General features: G+C 37.8%; 1 protein-coding gene across 2 annotated transcripts in view; it reads left to right on the top strand.

Annotated features, from left to right (window-relative positions):
* The window catches only part of SEMA3C (semaphorin 3C), a 177,585-nt gene that overhangs the window by 36,070 nt on the left and 124,266 nt on the right, over positions 1 to 17,249 (top strand). Inside the window, exon 1 of one of the 2 annotated variants that reach the window (XM_063605953.1) lies at positions 286 to 570. The exons of the other annotated variant lie outside the window; for it this stretch is intronic. Coding sequence (XP_063462023.1) covers positions 444 to 570 — 127 coding nt within the window. The 5' untranslated portion in view covers positions 286 to 443. Of the gene's footprint in view, positions 1 to 285; positions 571 to 17,249 lie in introns of those variants that run through there. 2 annotated transcript variants of the gene reach the window in all.

The raw sequence follows: 17,249 nt of genomic DNA, 5'->3' as shown, positions 1-17,249 counted from the left end.
AACAAGTTGATTGTATGAGATTTCATTTACATCTGTCTGCATATAAAATCGGGTAAATTTCTTGGGCTTTCACTTTTTTTATAACAATACAATGAAAATGAGCTTATTAATAGATTAGAATTAAAATTCAAAACTAATGCAATTCAAAGAAAATGTACCATGTTAACAAGTATTTTTGCCAAAATGGAATTTCTGCTCATAAAGTGGCCATGACAGTGACTTAAACCCTAGATGTTAGGAAATGACCTCTTGGATTTATCACAGTGCCTCACACTTAGTTCAGACTCTTAAAAACATTTCTTGTGGGAAGTAATGACTGCTAAGTAAAAATGAAAGTTGAGCAATGATTCTTGTGAATTATGAGTTAATTAATGGTATGACTGCATTTTGTTGAAGTCTCATGATTTAAAGATGTGCTCATTTTTTTTGCTCATGATTTAAAGATGTGCTTTGATACTCTGAAGGACCAAAGGGCAGTGAATCACTGTAAAGCTGCTTTTGAAACATGCCTTAGGGCAAATTGTGAGCCTTCATTTGTGTCCAGAATGGAAGGAACAGCAAGAAGCATGGGTGAGTCATAGGACAAAAACACAAAATGTCATTCCAAAGACAGGGTGGTGACCTTATGTCTGAGTATGCAAAAATCCAACTGGGGAAGTAAGAGGCCTGATCTTAAAAGTTCATGTATTAAGGGAAAACCCATATTTTTATCTTAGGAGATTATGATTATATAATTAGTTTTGTTTGATAATTCAGATGAGTTACCTCTGATTCAGTTTGAAAGTATCCCAGATCAAGCACAGTTCAAACACAGACACTCCTGGGACTGGTTCTGCTTTTTGTAATTGGAATAAGGGGTCCTGCTAAGGTGTGTGCTTCTGTCCTCAGATTTGGAACAGAATCTAAATTCCATGTGTGACGTAACCTGCTTAGTCACAAGCAACATTTTCAGACCCCTTTCCTTTAATTTTAGAAGGAGGCTGTTGATTTGATATAATTATTTTTTAATGAATGCATTTTGTGTTCATTGCTAAGTATAAAAAAAGCACATATAGGATAGCTTGTGTCGTATTAACAAATGCTTGAGAGATAAAATATAAAGGTATATAACAGTAAAACATGAAAGAAGTCATTCAAAGCAATTTACCTAATGAAAGAGAGAGAACCTGTTTCCTCAGAGATTCAGGTGTATCTCATGGCATCCTCTTTTGTATCTTTCAGGTGTATTTACCTTTAGTTTTTTTTTGTTGTTGTTGTTGTTATATAAGAGGGTTTAGGTAAATGTCACTTTCTGATAGGAGCCTCCTCATCAGGACCTTTTCTTTTTTAAATTTTCATATGTCTATTTTTATGTGAAAACTGTCCAAATAAAATATTTATATATAAAAGTTTTCCACATAACTCTAAAAGGGTTCTATTTGATGTCTTTACTGTATTATAAGACTTACAAAAAGAAAAGAAAAAGAATATATCCAATTAAAACAAGAAAGAACTCTTGAACGCAGCTATGCATACAAGAAAAATAAATTTTTTGAAGTGAGACATGAGGTAATCGAGACTCCTCAATGGGGAAAGTCAGTGCTCATCTGGCCCCTAGTGTGCCTGTTGAGCTGAAATATTTTATTGATGTGAGTGCTTAACAAATCACCAAATGCTCAGTGAATACCTATTATGTGTCATGAGCTCTATGAGGTAGCTTTTTTTCATACAGTCGTATTTTGGCAAATAAATAAATAATACGAGGCATAATTGACAGTGAAAATACAAAAAAAAAAAAAGCATCCCTTACAAATTCCAGAATGTATTTTAAGGTTTCACTCAGCGCTATACAGTGATCACAAACTTCTTGCTATGGTTTAGTCTCCAAGAAAATAAAAATGCCAGAAGATGTGTTACATTTCAGGCCAATAAAACAGACATTATTAACATCTCATTTTATTAATTGAGGTTATTTGAGATTTTGTGTGGAGGCATTTTAGTGGTCTGATCCATACAGTACTGAGTCAGTGGCATTTTGAGAATGAGGTGTAGTGATTTGTGCTACATTTATAGTGACCAATAAGCTGTGATTGTAGTTCTTTTATATGCTCATGGTAAAATTTGTACTTCGTGGATGGACAGTGAAGGAACGTGGGCACTTCTTGTGTGCGCAAATACTTCTATATGCAACATCTTTCCTTCACTTGAGATATTTATGTTTTATTTAAATATAATACATTCAAAATATTTATTATTAAATCAACAACGTTGCATGAGTAGTTTATTTTGTGTTTTGTCCCCCAATAGATGATACTTGTATCCATACGTGGATAAACCTCCTCAGCCTTTTATGACACTCAGCAAGCTTTCTCTATCACAACAAATTTTATGTGGCTTGATATTTTCCCCCTCACACTGTCTTCATATTAATGCACTGCCTGTTTAGAGGTCCTACTAATGGGTTATCTCCATAAGGAACAATATGAATCTAATTCTCTAACCTTATTTCAACTCATTGCTGCTGCTGCTATGAAGCCAATTGTAAGCACAGTTAATTGTTCCCATGATTACTAAGACAAATATCACATGTAGGAGAGGTTTGATTTTCCATATTACAAAAGATAAGCTCTGGGAGAATTCAGCATTCAGTTTCCTAATCACTTACACATGTAAAACCCCTCCAGTGATGCCAGAAATTGTTCATTATTTCTTGTAAGTATTGTATAAAACTCAGAGTGCACTCAGAGGAAGTATCAATTCTGTTTTCTTAGAAACTAGTGTTGCTATGTTAGTGATAAAAAACAAAATGACTTCACCATAAAACACATTTCAAATTTCCATATAACTTACAGGTTATTTTCAGGTATATGAAAATGACAAAAGACCAGCTAAGAGACTATAAGTAGAACAATATTTGAGATTCATGTGGAAGAATAATCTTATTGGTCTTATTGACTTCTTGGTTAAAATGATTGAAAAACTTTACATGAGTGTGTGTGTGTGTGTGTGTGTGTGTGTTTCTTTCTCCAGGCAACAAAAGTAACAGGCATGAATTTTTTTGGTAGAAGATCATTCTTTATCAGAAACAACATCGTACATCCTTGCAATTAAATTAACTTCAGTAGATTATCATCAGAATTGTAATTTTATAAGAATAATTGTGATGGAATATTTGCAATGTAAGAGACTCCCTTAAAGGGTATGATGAGGTATTTCTTTCTGCGATCCGATTTACTTCTGTTTTTGTTTTTGTTTTTTGAGACAGAGTGTCTCTCTGTCACCCAGGCTGGAATGCAGTGATGTGATCTCAGCTCACTGCAGCCTTCACCTCCAGGGTTTAAGCAATTCTTCTGTCTCAGCCTCCTGAGTAGCTGGGACTACAGGCACCTGTCAGCACGCCCGGCTAATTTTTGTGTTTTTAGTAGAGATGGGGTTTCACCATGGTGGCCAGGCTGATCTGGAACTCCTGAACTCAAGTGGTCTGCCTGCCTTGGGCTCCCAAAGTGCTGGGATTACAGGCGTGAGCCACCACTCCCAGCCTGTGATTTGCTTTTGGGTAAGATTATGGCATATACATGGAGGGAAGTAAAAGTGAACACATTTCAGTTGCATTTCCCCCCAGGCATAGATATTTTGAAAAATTTCTGTAAATTGTCCAACATGTATTTCTAAGATAAGCAACCACTATGATTTTTAAACATAGTGAGAATCACCACAACATCAAATTCATTCATTCATTTAACAGATACTTAGCACTATGTGCCAGATACTTAGAGACTCAGAATACATCTTTGAACAGAACAAGTACTTGTACTGTAGTGAATCTTATATTCTTGTGGAAGGAAACAGATAAAAAACACTAAACATGATGAATAAATTATTCACTATCTTAAACAATGATAGGTACTGTGGACAAGAAAACACAGAGTTAATGGTGTTCTGCAAGGATGGGGAAAGGGCAGACTGTGGTATTAAATGGTAGTCAAGGTTCGCCTCCTGGAGATGTTGAGATTTGAGCAAAGATTTGAATGGAATAAGGGACTTAACCAAGGGGATATCTGTGGGAAGAGCATTCCAGACAGAGGAAAAAGCCAGAGCAAAGGCCCAAAGGTGTGATGGAGAACTTCTAGCATATTCTGGGAAGAATGCCAGCAGAGTGAGTGAGAGAATAAGTAGTAGGAGCTAAAGTAAAAAAGGAATTGGGTTGAAAGGCACATCTCATTTCGTTGGTACCATGATGGGTCTCCTATAAAGAAGAGAACTGGAAATTCTTAAACGTCACAGAGAAACCTTGTAAGATTGTTTGCTCCATGTCACCCTGAAGAGGTTTGGTCACTTGTTCAAACTAATTTTAAATACCACCTAACCTCTGTGGTTTGCCTCCTGTTATGCTTATTCTTTGTTGGTGTTTTACACTAAAACTTTAGTTATATATTACCTCAACAAAAGCTAATATATCACTAAATATAAGATATTGAATATGATATGAAAGCTATTAAGCTAAAGCTTAATAAGCTAAGTATAAGATACTAAATATATAGCTGAAGGCTGTAACATAGACTCTGTAGCATAACTCAGGGAAATGAGTAGCTAAATTCCATGAATAACTGAATGCATGGACTGAAGGGAGGGTTTCACAGAGTGTTGTATGTTAGAATCTGTGTTCCTTCCCCTCCCAATTCTTGTGCAGCATCTTGAGAGGACAATCAGGTGCCTACAACCTTACTACACCCACATCTCTCTTGCCCCTTACCCTGCTGACTGAAAAGAATCACATGCCCCTTTTGTGAAGGTTATTTCATTCCTCATGTTCTGGAATTCTTCATCCTTTGTCTCTAAAAGAACTTTGTTCCATCACTTATTTGTCCCTCTTGTCTACCTCCAGGAAGTCCTGCTCAGATGCCCATTTCCATTTTCCATTAATGTATGCTCAGACGTCTCCCATTGTTTTTCTTTATTTTTTTTTTATAATCCTTCCTAGGTTCAATTTTCTAGCAGTTGCTGCCTTCTCTTGTTTGGTAGCAAGCACTTTGGCTGCATTTCTGTATCTGGTATTTGCACATCCTCTCCTCTTCATTAGTTTCCAGGCCTCTACAATTGGGGTTCTTCACCACTACCTCAATGAAGGGACCTTTGCATCTTCATTGCCACATTAGAATACTTTCACCCCTTATCCGATTTGATTACTGTGTAACATTTGACATGGGCCTCTGTTCTTGAAAATACTCTTTTCTTTAGCTTTAATTACAGTATTCTTTCACATCATTTCCTACCTCTATAACAACTTTTCTAATATTTTTGAATTCATCTTTATGTATCTTCTTAAATATCAGTGTCTCTAGGATCACACTCCACATTCTGGGCAATCTCATCACTGCCAAGGCTTCCATCACTATCTTTATGCTGTGATCTTTTCCAGGTGTATTTCTAGTCCCTAATTCCCTCCTGAACCCAATATTTTTATATGCAAGAAAAATATTGTATTAGGTGTACTGGACACCTAATTGAACATCCACAAGCCATAGGCACCCTCAGACTTAAGATATCTAACTTGGATCCCCACTCACTGCTTTCACCAAACTCCTTTCTCTTCCTTGTTTTGTATCCAGTAAATGACAGTCCTGTATCCCAGTGCCCAAGCTAACTTCCTCTCTCACCACCCCCATACTTTCAATTACTTTGTCCTTTATAGCTTATAATATAAAACTTTCCAGATTACCTCAGTGTCCCAGTGTCAGTCTTTGTGAAGTAGTATTCATTTTTTAATTCTTTTTTGTTTGTTTTTTGAGACGGAGTTTTGCTCTTATTGCCCAGGCTGGAGTGCAGTGGTGCAATCTCGGCTCACCGCAACCTCTGCCTCCCAGGTTCAAGCGACTCTCCTGCCTCAGCTTTCCCAAGTAGCTGGGATTATAGGCATGCGCCACCAAGCCCAATTAATTTTGTATTTTTAGTAGAGATGGGGTTTCTCCGAGTGGGTCAGGCTGGTCTCAAACTCCCGACCTCAGGTGATCCACCCACCTCAGCCTTCCAAAGTGCTGGGATTACAGGTGTGAGCCACCGCACCCGGCCTCATTTTTTTTATTCTATGGGACTTGAAACAAGTAAGAAATTCATGTAAATGGAAGAGGCTCAACTTACAAAGTGTAATTAAATTTAAATGAAGGAGATAAATTTTAAGTTGTCAATACAAAACTTTAACTGAAGGTGTGAGTTGAAGTGAAGTAATAAATAAGCTCACCTTGAGTGGGAATTCATGATGTGGAATCTCCTGGGAGGAGTTTTGCCTTCTTCAGTCATATTGCTTCCAACTCTAGTGCATCCATTCTCACACGTCAGAAATTATCTCTTCCATTTCAAAAGTTATACTCTGAAAAAAAAATTAGAAATATAAAATCCTTATTACAATCAATTTTCTTACCACTGCATAACCAAAGACTAGATGAGAAAATATTGAATTATATAGTCACTACAACTGTGTCCACATGGGCAAGAAAGGGGGAAAACCAGGTGAATGTATTTTCTTTTTTTCCATCTTTCAACTGATAAGTATATTTTAAAGAAATGTAGATAAAATACTGTTTGAAGTATAGTGACCATTATTGCCAAATGGCATGAAAACATTAAGATGAGACTACATGAGGGAGTATGGTAATTTAAATCACACTTGAGATTAATCTTTACAGAGATTAATTTTTTTTTGACTATAAAGGAAAGTGTTTCTGCTGAAGTTAGAGATCTTCAGGTTACAAAGAGCTTGGCAGTTAAAGGAGAACGAGGCAAAACATTCCAAATTTGAAGAATTCAGTAGACATGACTAACAAATGTTGTGTCTCAGAATACATAATAAATTAGGGCACTTGTTAAAAGTATGTGGTTGCCACTGTAGAAAAAGTGTGTAGTGTAATTAGGAGTGATGTATGCATGTTTCCTGTGATACTGTGCTTTAAATTTTGTAATTCTATATTATCAATGTGTACTCATAGTCTTGCTATGATCTTTTCCCAAGATAACTCTTAATTGCTCCAGACTTTACAAGGTTGACTCAGAAGCAAACTGTAGAATGTCAGAAAAGTAATCTCCACCACTTATCGTTAACTAGTGACCATCTAACATGACAGATGGCGCCCTGCCTGTCTTCAGCAGCTTGTGGGACAAAGCTGAATGTCAACACCACTGGGATGTAATTATTGGAATCTCTTGGGTCCAGTTTGGCGTGACCCTGAAAGCAATTCCCCGAGAACTGCTGGGAGCAATGCAGTGATGGAAAGAGCAGAGAAAGGAGAGGTTTGGGAGACCAGCAGCATTTTCAATTTACTGACAAGTGTTTTCACGCTGCTTAAGAATACGTATTTTGCATGTGACAAATCAAATTGACAAATTGAAGAATTCATGGGACTTTCATTGTGGCCTAATTTAAATATTATCAAAGGGCTTTATTTTATAATGCAGAAGCAACTATTTAATGATTTAAGTAATTTTGAAAAATATTTTAATGATGAGAAAGCAATATAATTTATATTTTAATTGTTTCTTAAATAATTTGGTAACATTCTCATTATTTGGGAACACACTTTGCAAATTTTTTACTACAACTTGTTTAATCTCTAAAACAACTCAGTAAATTAGATATTGTTATTAGTTCCAATTGATAGATGGGGCGAATGAGGCACAGAGAAGTTAGCTGTGACACAAAACAAATGGTAGAGCATCCAGGGCTTGAACCAAGCCATCTGGTGCCAGAGTCTCTGTTCTTAATCATTGTGCTTTTCCCTGTGCCATCTTATATACCTCTTTAAAACACTCAACCTGCCTGTATAGAACAGTGGCACCATACTGAAATACTTAAGTTAAATGCTTAAGTATTCAAATACTTAATATACTTAAATAAGTATATACTTAAATACACTTATTATGGAGCTTGATGCTAAACCAGATAATATCAGAATATCTAAAATTCTAAAGTTACTAAAAATAGATTAGAGGAATTATTAATACAGTAGTCCCTTTTTATCTGCAGGGGATGTGTTCCAAAGACCCCCAGCAGATGCCTGAGACCGTGCATGGTGGCAAACTTGATTTCCATCAGTAGGAATATTTTTCTGTTCACATCTTCCACCCACAAATTTAATACCTTCTCCGTGCTAAGCAGTTATCATGCACGGTGGCCATAAGTTTTGCAGTTTGAGGTGTGACAGCAAAACTAGCACATTTTTTTTTTTAACTTCCTTCCCAGTTTCACTGATAGAAGATGTATTCTTACTGTAGGTCTTAGCAATCTCAGCATATAATTTTTTTTTTCTTTTCTTGTGAAGTTTCACCTTTTCACGTATAAGGAGCACTTACAGCTTCTTTTTGTCATATCCACATTGCCTGCATCACTACTCTTGCACTTTGGGGCCATTGTTAAGTAAAGTACGGATTACTAGATCACAAACACTGAGATACTTCTGCAGTCAGTCTGATCACCCAGAAGGCTGCTAAGTGAGTAATAGGCGGGTAGTGGATATGCTCGACAAAAGCATGTTTCCCTAGTGTGATGGAGTTGGATGGAGGGGGATTTTATGACCTTACTCAGAGCAGCACATAATTTAAAACTTGTAAATTGTTTATTTTTGGAATTTTTCATTTAATTTTTTCAGATTGTGCTTGACTAAGGGCGACTGAAACCTTGGAAAGCCAAACTACCAACAAGGAGGGACTACTCCACATTAATTGGTTAATCATAAATTTCTCCCAGAAAGGTGTCTTTAAGTAATATATATACTGAGTGCACTGAAACTAGTTTTGATACTAAAAAATTAATATAGCAAATGGAAGTATGCTTCTATATGCCCTTTAGTAGGGAGAACTTTGGAAATGTCACAGTTTTTCTGATTTTGAATAATGCAGACATAGTCATTATTTCTTTTGTATGCAGGGACAAGCATCTAAGAATCATGTTGCTGATGATAGCTGGTATTTGTCACGCAACCATCCAGTTAAAAAGACTTGAACACTTAGTATGTACAATCTAATTTATTCCTCACAACAACCTATGAGGAAGGTGTTTTTTTTTTTGGTTTTGTTTTGTTTCCTGAGATGGAGTCTTGCTCCGTCGCCCAGGCTGGAGTACAGTGGCGTGATCTCTGCTCACTGCAAGCTCCGCCTCCCAAGTTCAAGCAATTGTCCTGTCTCAGCCTCCCGAGTAGCTGGGACTACAGGTACCTGCCACCACACCCGGCAGCTAATTTTTGTATTTTTACTAGAGTTGGGGTTTCATCTTGTTGGTCAGGCTGGTCTCGAACTCCTGACCTCACGTGCTCCACCTGCCTCAGCCTCTAAAGTGCTATTTTTTTAAAACACCATTTTACAGATGAAGAAACTAAGAGAGAAGAGTAAATAACTTGCTATGGGCCTGACGCGTTGGCTCATGCCTGTAATCCCTGCACTTTGGGAGGCCGAGGTGGGTGGATTAACTGAGGTCAGGAGTTCAAGACCAGCCTGGTCAACCTGGTGAAACCCTGTCTCTACTAAAAACACAAAAAATTAACCAGGTGTGGTTGTGGACACCTGTAATTCCAGGTACTTGGGAGGCTGAGGCAGGAGAATCGCTTGAACCTGGGAGGCGGAGGTTGTAGTGAGCCAAGATCGTGCCATTGCACTCCAGCCTGGGCAACAAGAGTGAAACTCCATCTCATAAATAAATAAATAAATAAATAAATAAATAACTTGCTATGGTCTTTTAAATAATGCATAGAACATAGAAAAGGTAGTACCCTTGCTGTAAAAACAATTACTTATCACATGGATATAATTCTGATAATTTCTCAAAACCCTGCCTAACAACCAATATGCAAAGGACTTTGAAAGCCTAGACCATGTGAGAAAAGCACCTAAGGAATTGGAATGCTGTAAACACCACTGCTAATTGTTATGATTTATCTTGTTGGGGTTGTTAGGAGCAGTCAATTCTAGGAGATAAGAGCAGTTGAGTTCAGGCCCTCAAGGAATTTACAGTCTAATGGATGAGATAACTTACTGTGAAAAGCTCCAAAACCATTGATTATAAGTTGTTAGTATAAACAAGGAGTACAGTAAATGCCTCAGGCCAGGAACATTTGTGGTTTTGGGACACCTTACACCTTTGTCTCCACTCCAAAAAAAGGGCTTTGAGGTGATCTTAAAAGAAGAGAAGGTAAGTTAAGTTGCAAGAGGGAGGAAGAGCTTTCAGCATGGGAAAAACAGGAACAACAACATAACTCCTAATGGCGCAAATAAGGCTAGGAGAGGCCAGAGCACAGTGAACATCCTAACTAGAGCTTCTACCCTTGCCCCCGTGCACAAACTGTTTTCCATGCAACAACTGGAAGTCTTCTAAAAATGGAAATGAGAGTATCACTCCCTTGCATACCACAATTCAAAGATTTTCTCATTTCACTTAAAATCAAAAACGAAACACTACAAAAGGCCCTCCTAGAGGTCTGATGCATACGACAAGTTTGTGCAGTGAGGATAGTGACTTTAATAAGTGACTTAGGCCAAGAGGAATGGCAATGAAGAGAGCTTCAACTCTGAAAATGCAATAGGGATGGTGGAGACTACGGCTTCCTCTAATGCACTAGATGTTACTCAGTTCTCCTTGCCCCACATAGAAATGGGCCTAGTATTGCCTGATGATTTGATTCGTTTAAGAGAATCCAGAAATCCAGATTTTTAGGCAAAGTCTCCACTTAAAAATTGACTCAAGTATCTCGTCATCATCATTGTCATCATCATCATCATTGTCATCATCATCATCATTGTCATCATCATCATCATTGTCATAAAGATAGTAATAAAGCACTGTGCAAACAAACTCGAAACATCTGCAAGACAGATGTCCAGATTAGAACCACAGGCCACTAGTTTATGACCTTTGCCCTGCACAGTCTGGCTGTGCCTGCTCTGCAACCAGTTTATACCACACTTTTCCCTGCTCACCACAGTCTCACCACAGTGGCTCTCTTCAAGTTCTCCAATTTTCCAGCTGGTGCCTACTTTGGGCCCTGTACGCTTTTTGCTTTTTATGCCGAGTTGTTTTTGGTCCTTCCAACTCTTCTGAACTCAGCTTAGCTTTTACTTAGCTTTGACCCTTCACCTGCCCTTTGTTCCCTTCTGCCAGTAGTTCTCAAAGCGTGGTCTGGGGATCCCTGAAGCCCCCAGGATCTTTCAGGGGGTCCACAAGGTCAAAACTAGTTTCATGACAAAAGTAAGATGTGGCTTTCTTTCTTTTTTTTTTTTTTTTCACTCTCATTCTCATTCTCATGAATGTATAGTGGAGTTTTCCAAAAGCTATGTGACAGGTGAAATTGCAATATACTGAACACAGAAGCAATATGAGAATTCAGCAATCTTTTTTTTTTTTTTTTTTGAGACAGAGTCTCGCTCTGTTGCCAGGCTGGAGTGCAATAGTGAGATCTTGGCTCACTGCAATTTCCACCTCCTGGGTTCAAGCGATTCTCCTGTCTCAGCTTCTCAAGTAGCTGGGACTACAGGTGCGCACCACCATGCTGAGCTAATTTTTCTATTTTTAGTAGAGATGGGTTTCACCATATTGACCAGGATGGTCTGGATCTCTTGACCTCATGATCCGCCCCCCTCGACCTCCCAAAGTGCTGGGATTACAGGCGTAAGCCACCACGCCCGGCCGAGAATTCAGCAATCTTCTATTAAAACAGGCATTAAAGAGATGTAATCCTTCTAAATATAACTTCTACTCACCCCCCTCTTGGGATTACACCTGTAATCTCAGCACTTTGGGAGGCTGAGGTGGATGGTTCACCTTTGGTCAGGAGTTTGAGACCAGCCTGGCCAACATGGTGAAAACTTGTCTCTACTAAAAATACAAAAAAAAAAAAACTGGCTGGACACGGTGGTGCATGCCTGTAGTCCCAGCTACTTGGGAGGCTGAGGCTGGAGAATGGCTTGAACCTGGGAGGCGGAGGTTGCAGTGAGCTGAGATTGCGCCACTGCACTCCAGCCTGGGTGACAGAGCGAGACTCTGTCTGAAAACAACAACAACAAAAGGAGATTCTGAGAAAAACGTAAAATATTGCCACTCTTCTCACTAATTTTGTAAAAATACCCTTATTTTTATAACATTGCATACAAGGCCGTGAATATGAAATTGATCATGCAGTCAAATTATCATGCAGAAAAATTAAAGGTCTCTAGACAGGGAAGTAACAGGATTAAAATGGTGTATTAGGTTATTTTGTAGTGAAAAAGGAAATTTTTATATTTATATTACTATGTAATGCGTTTTATGGTTATTTTTAATAAATTAATACATATTTAAGGTTTCCCTCAATTTTAATTTCTACTATGATAAATAATAAACATAGACCAAAAAATAGTTCTTTGAGGTACTCAATTTTTAATAATGCAAATAGGTCTTGAGACCAAAGTTTTTGAGAACTGTTGCTTTGTAAATACATATCAAACACTAAAATGATCTCACTTATTGTTTACTAAAATATAAGCACCATGAGGGCAGAGACTTCCACCTTAAGCATTTACTCCCAGTGTTCCATTGTTGGAACGATAAGCAGGTGGGAGTTATTTATATCCTACTGCTCAAGGTGATCGCCAAGGTCTGATAGGAAAAATTCAAAAATTTGCAGTCTCTGGCATAAATGGGTTAATACCCTTCAGCACCTCGAGCAGTGTCTGAAGCACAGTAGGTACTCAGTATACATTTTAGGATAAGCAAATCAATGAATTAGCATAATGTTTGAATGGGAGTTATATTTAGAAGGATAGGGTTGAGCTAGCTTTATAGGAGGCTTTACATACAAAGCCATGAATATGAAACGGATCATGCAGTCAATGCAGAAAAATTAAAGGTCTCTAGACAAGGAAGTAACAGGATCAAAATTGTGTATTAGAAATATTATTTTGTACTGAAGGTTAGAGGAAATAAAGTTAGTTTTTCTTTCTTTTCCTGCATATCTTTACCAACTCTCCTACTCACTCCCCTCTTGACTTTTTTATTGGGCAGAAGGTTTTGAAACCTTCGTGCATTTCTTACAACTATAAATACATATGTGCTAATGAATGAGGTCACATCAATTTAAATGGAACACTGACAGAAAACACAATTTAGCTCATTAGTAAGGCATGACAAATTTACAGCCAGAAACTCTGTTGACTTTTATAGAGGAACATAAATTAAAGGTGGCCAAATCTTGTTCCGAGGGCCAGTATTAAGGTCTAAACTTAGTCAGGCAAAAATACACATTCCTTTAAGGCAGTCCTTTCATATAAAGCAGGGAGGTGTGGCATCTCTGGAGCGATTTGAAGGGCTCAGGGGAGTTCTTTCTCCCTCCTAGCCAGAAGGCACAAGTGTCTAAACTCTAGCACTAGAGAGACTTTCTTTAAAGTGTCTCTTTCTGCTGTGCTCATTTAAAATACAAATCTCAGAGCAAAACGTTAAGAATGTGGGCTCTGGTGCTAAACCCCTGTGCTTCATTTTGGTTCAATGTTATGTAAGCTGCATGACCTTGGGCAACCAACTGAATGTCTCTATGCGTCAGTTTAAGCATTTGTAAAATAGGTGTTCCTCCAGATTTGATGTGAGAATTGAGTAACACATGTAAAAATACTTAGAACATCTCTGATACGTGGTACGCCCTGTCTGTGTTAGTGTTTGTCGTTATGGTAGCATAGGAGGCTAGTTTCAAGGAGGATTCGCTTTGCAGCTAAATGGCAGTGAGACCCCAATTAAGTCATTTAGCATGCCCAAGGTTTGATTTATCTGTTTAAAAAGAGAAGCAAAATCTTGCTTTAGATAAAAGGGAGAAAATCTGTTTAACAAATGGATGTGCTGAATATAAATGATGACTTTTTAAAAAAGTCAATATGGTTAATATGATTCATTGGTGGCATCAGACAAGGCGTGGAAGAGAAAGGAACTTTTCAGATGGACTTTGGACACATGAGAAGGGTATTGTCTTCCCACTCAGGTGGGGCAAGGTAATTGCAGATAGGGGAAAGAAGGCCCTGGGTAATCTGTTTGCATAATGACTAGGAGTGCTCATGTAGCACACAGTAAGAAGCCGTGCAGTGGAAACATAAGATGAGAGAAGTTCAGACAGAGCATGGAGGACAGTGGACCCTACCAATTATAGGCAAGACTTTTACCCTGAGAAAGAGACAGAAAAAGAGACTGAACATTTTTGAGCATGAAGTTTTTGATCATCTGTTCCATAAGAAGATAAACTTTGGTAATAAGGCAAAGGAAGAATTGGTGAGCAGAGAAAGTAATGTCTGGAAAAGTAGCCAGGAAGTAGAAGTACCTGAAGTTGGAGTTAAAGTCAGGAAGATTCCAGAATGAGTAAGAGATTTCCGTAAGACACCCAGCCCTTTTTGCTTTGAGGAATGAGGGAGTAAGGGTTGAGGGTGATACTGAGGTCTGAACCCCAGAAACTAGAAAAATGCTGTTAAACAAATAGTGCTCTCAGGAACAGGAGAAAGAAAATCTAGCAATACAATTTTATAATTCTAAACACTGACAGGAGGAAAACATGTTAATCAAAAAGCTATTTTAGGTGCTTATGGCTCTTCTGATTCACTTTACTCCTGTCACAGTGCCTGGCATGGAGAATGTCAATAAATATGAATTCCTTTCCCATTAACCCTGAATGGCTCTGTTGTGAATTCTGGAAAAGCAAAGAAGAATGTAAGAAACGGAAATGGGGTTGGGTAGACAAACATCACCTACTACACATTTTTACTTCTTCTGTGAGAGTTGTTATGGGCTATAAATATTAAAGGGCACACAGCAAATTTGTATCTTTAACATTTAAGAACCAATCTACGAGCAAATAGATTTACACACCAAGAAATCCCTGCTTGTCTTGTAATGAGATGCTGATTTTCCTTGCTGCTAACAAACACGTTTTCATTAACATCTTGCTAGCTAATTACAGCTAATTATGAACATTAAATTCATAAGTGATCACTTACAAGCACTGCCAAATCTGTGTGTGTGGAAGAGGAGTAGGGAGGTATTCTAGTTCATTCATTCCAGCGACTAAAAATTGTGCTGATTTGGAACACCAGGATTTTAAATAAATCGCCACAATCCTCATTGTAGTTAAAATTGTAGTTACCCATAATTTATTCCATTACAATATGTAAGGCATATTATGCTCTTAAGTATATACCTAATTTAGGTTTTTAGGACTAGTAAATAATCTTTGCTGAGATGTCTAATTTTAAGTATGCATTTTGGTATTATAATGCAGCATTTCCTTTGAAAAGAAAACCTCGTTATGCATTTAATGTGGGCGAGTCCTAATTTACAGATAAATTGTTTTCTAAAATGTTTTTGGTTGTTTGCCCCAGTTCCTTTTATGACACCTGGTATATCCTCAGTAATGGGCTGTATAACCACACAGTAATCAGCTGTGGTTTCCTGCAATCTGCTACTTGTGGAATTTCTCCAGACTATAATCCCCCTCCTCCCCCTACCCCAAACAACAAATTTTGGTATGAATTTCGTGAATATTTTTGCTTATAGAGAAAGGAAAGTATATGGTCATCCTCTGGTTACAAACATGATTAAATAATATATTAATAATCAGCATTGTATTTTGGAATATAAGGGAGGGGCCGGGTGCAGTGGCTCACACCTGTAATCCCAAGGCTTTGGGAGGCTGAGGCAGGCGGATCACTTGAGGTCAGGAGTTCGAGACCAGCCTGGCCAACATGGTGAAACTCCATCTCTACCAAAAAATACAAAAATTAGTCAGGTGTGGTGGCTCATGTCTACAGTCCCAGCTACTCGGGAGGCTGAGACACAGGAATCACTTGAACCTGGGAGGTGGAGGTTACAGTGAGCTGAGACTGCATTGCTGCACTCCAGCCTGGGTGACAGAGTAAGATCTTGTCTCAGAAAAAAATAATGAATAAAAATAAAGTGAAATAAAATATAAGGGAAGGATATATGAAGGAAAGGAATATATTCTTCATGCTTTCTCAAGTCTGCCATTATTTTTGTCTTCCTGGGAGAGAGACATGCACCATCCTCTATTCCAGAAGTCAGCAATCCCTGCTTACAGACATATTGGCCCACTGACATGTGTAGCTTGATCTACATTGTTAAAAACAAGGAATTTGTTGTCAATACTTTTAAATTGCAAGATTTCATAATACAATTAAGTCATCTGGTTTTCTTTTAAAAGTTAGAAAATCTAGCAGCACAAGATACTGCAATAGCTAAAAATGGCCATTCTCTTTAGACAGAGCATATGCTTTCTGGTTTCAACTGTCTTTGTCATGCCCTATCATTTCCCTGACGTTGAGACCAAGACTCAGTTCCAATTGATCATCAATTTGTAGTCTCTCCTGGCTTGCTTGACTCATTTGCATTACATATTTTGTCTCTAAAGATTTTGAGTGTTTCCTTCTCATGACTTTTTCCACACAGAGAGGTTAATGTGTGTGTATGATTTATACATATCGATATAGAAAGAAATGATAAACTTTCACCCAGCATTATATGATACCACTGTGTGCCCTGCTGTTCCTCCCTGACTTTAGTACTATGGCATGCACCCTGCCTGTACTAGCAGTTTCCAAAATTTCACTGAGCATCTAGGACAAGACAGGGAAACACGAAGAGGTCAAAGGACTCAGCATTGAAGAAAAAAGAGGACAGAGTTAACTTTACAACATCACTACTTATTAGGGATTTCCAAACTGTAATATTTTGAAATATTGGCACTTTGCTCAGTATGTGGGGCCCAATATAAAGAAATTTGTTAGGCTGAGAGTGGTGGCTCATGCCTGTAATCCCACTACTTTAGGAAGCTGTGGTAGGAGGATAGCTTTAGGTCAGGAGTTCTAGACCAGTCTAGGCAGTATAGCAAGATCCTGTCTCTAAAAAAAAGTTAAAAAGAAAAAATAGAAGAAAAGAAAGAAATCTATTTTATGTATACTTCGACGTAGATATTTTCTGTTTGTTTTAAAAAGGTATGTTTTGATTATTATAAAGTCTTTTCCTACAACCATTAATCAGAAAATATTATTATGAATACCCATAATTGCATGTTCAATTGGTAATTTTGTTGTGTATTTTGTATATTTAAACAAATGCTGTCCAAATAGGGATTATCCCAATAGGCAGTGCAATCGAAACTCTTCCCTAGAATTCTCTCTCACTTTTCTCTACCTAAAACTTGCTCAACTTTCTTGACTCACAGGCTCCATTGTTTCCACAATTTCAGCCTCATATTGCTCTCTGTATT

This window comes from Pan paniscus, chromosome 6, assembly GCF_029289425.2.
Source record: "Pan paniscus chromosome 6, NHGRI_mPanPan1-v2.0_pri, whole genome shotgun sequence".
Taxonomy (NCBI): domain Eukaryota; kingdom Metazoa; phylum Chordata; class Mammalia; order Primates; family Hominidae; genus Pan; species Pan paniscus.
Note: the sequence above shows the minus strand (reverse complement) of the source record. Positions and strands in the feature narration are given on the sequence as shown.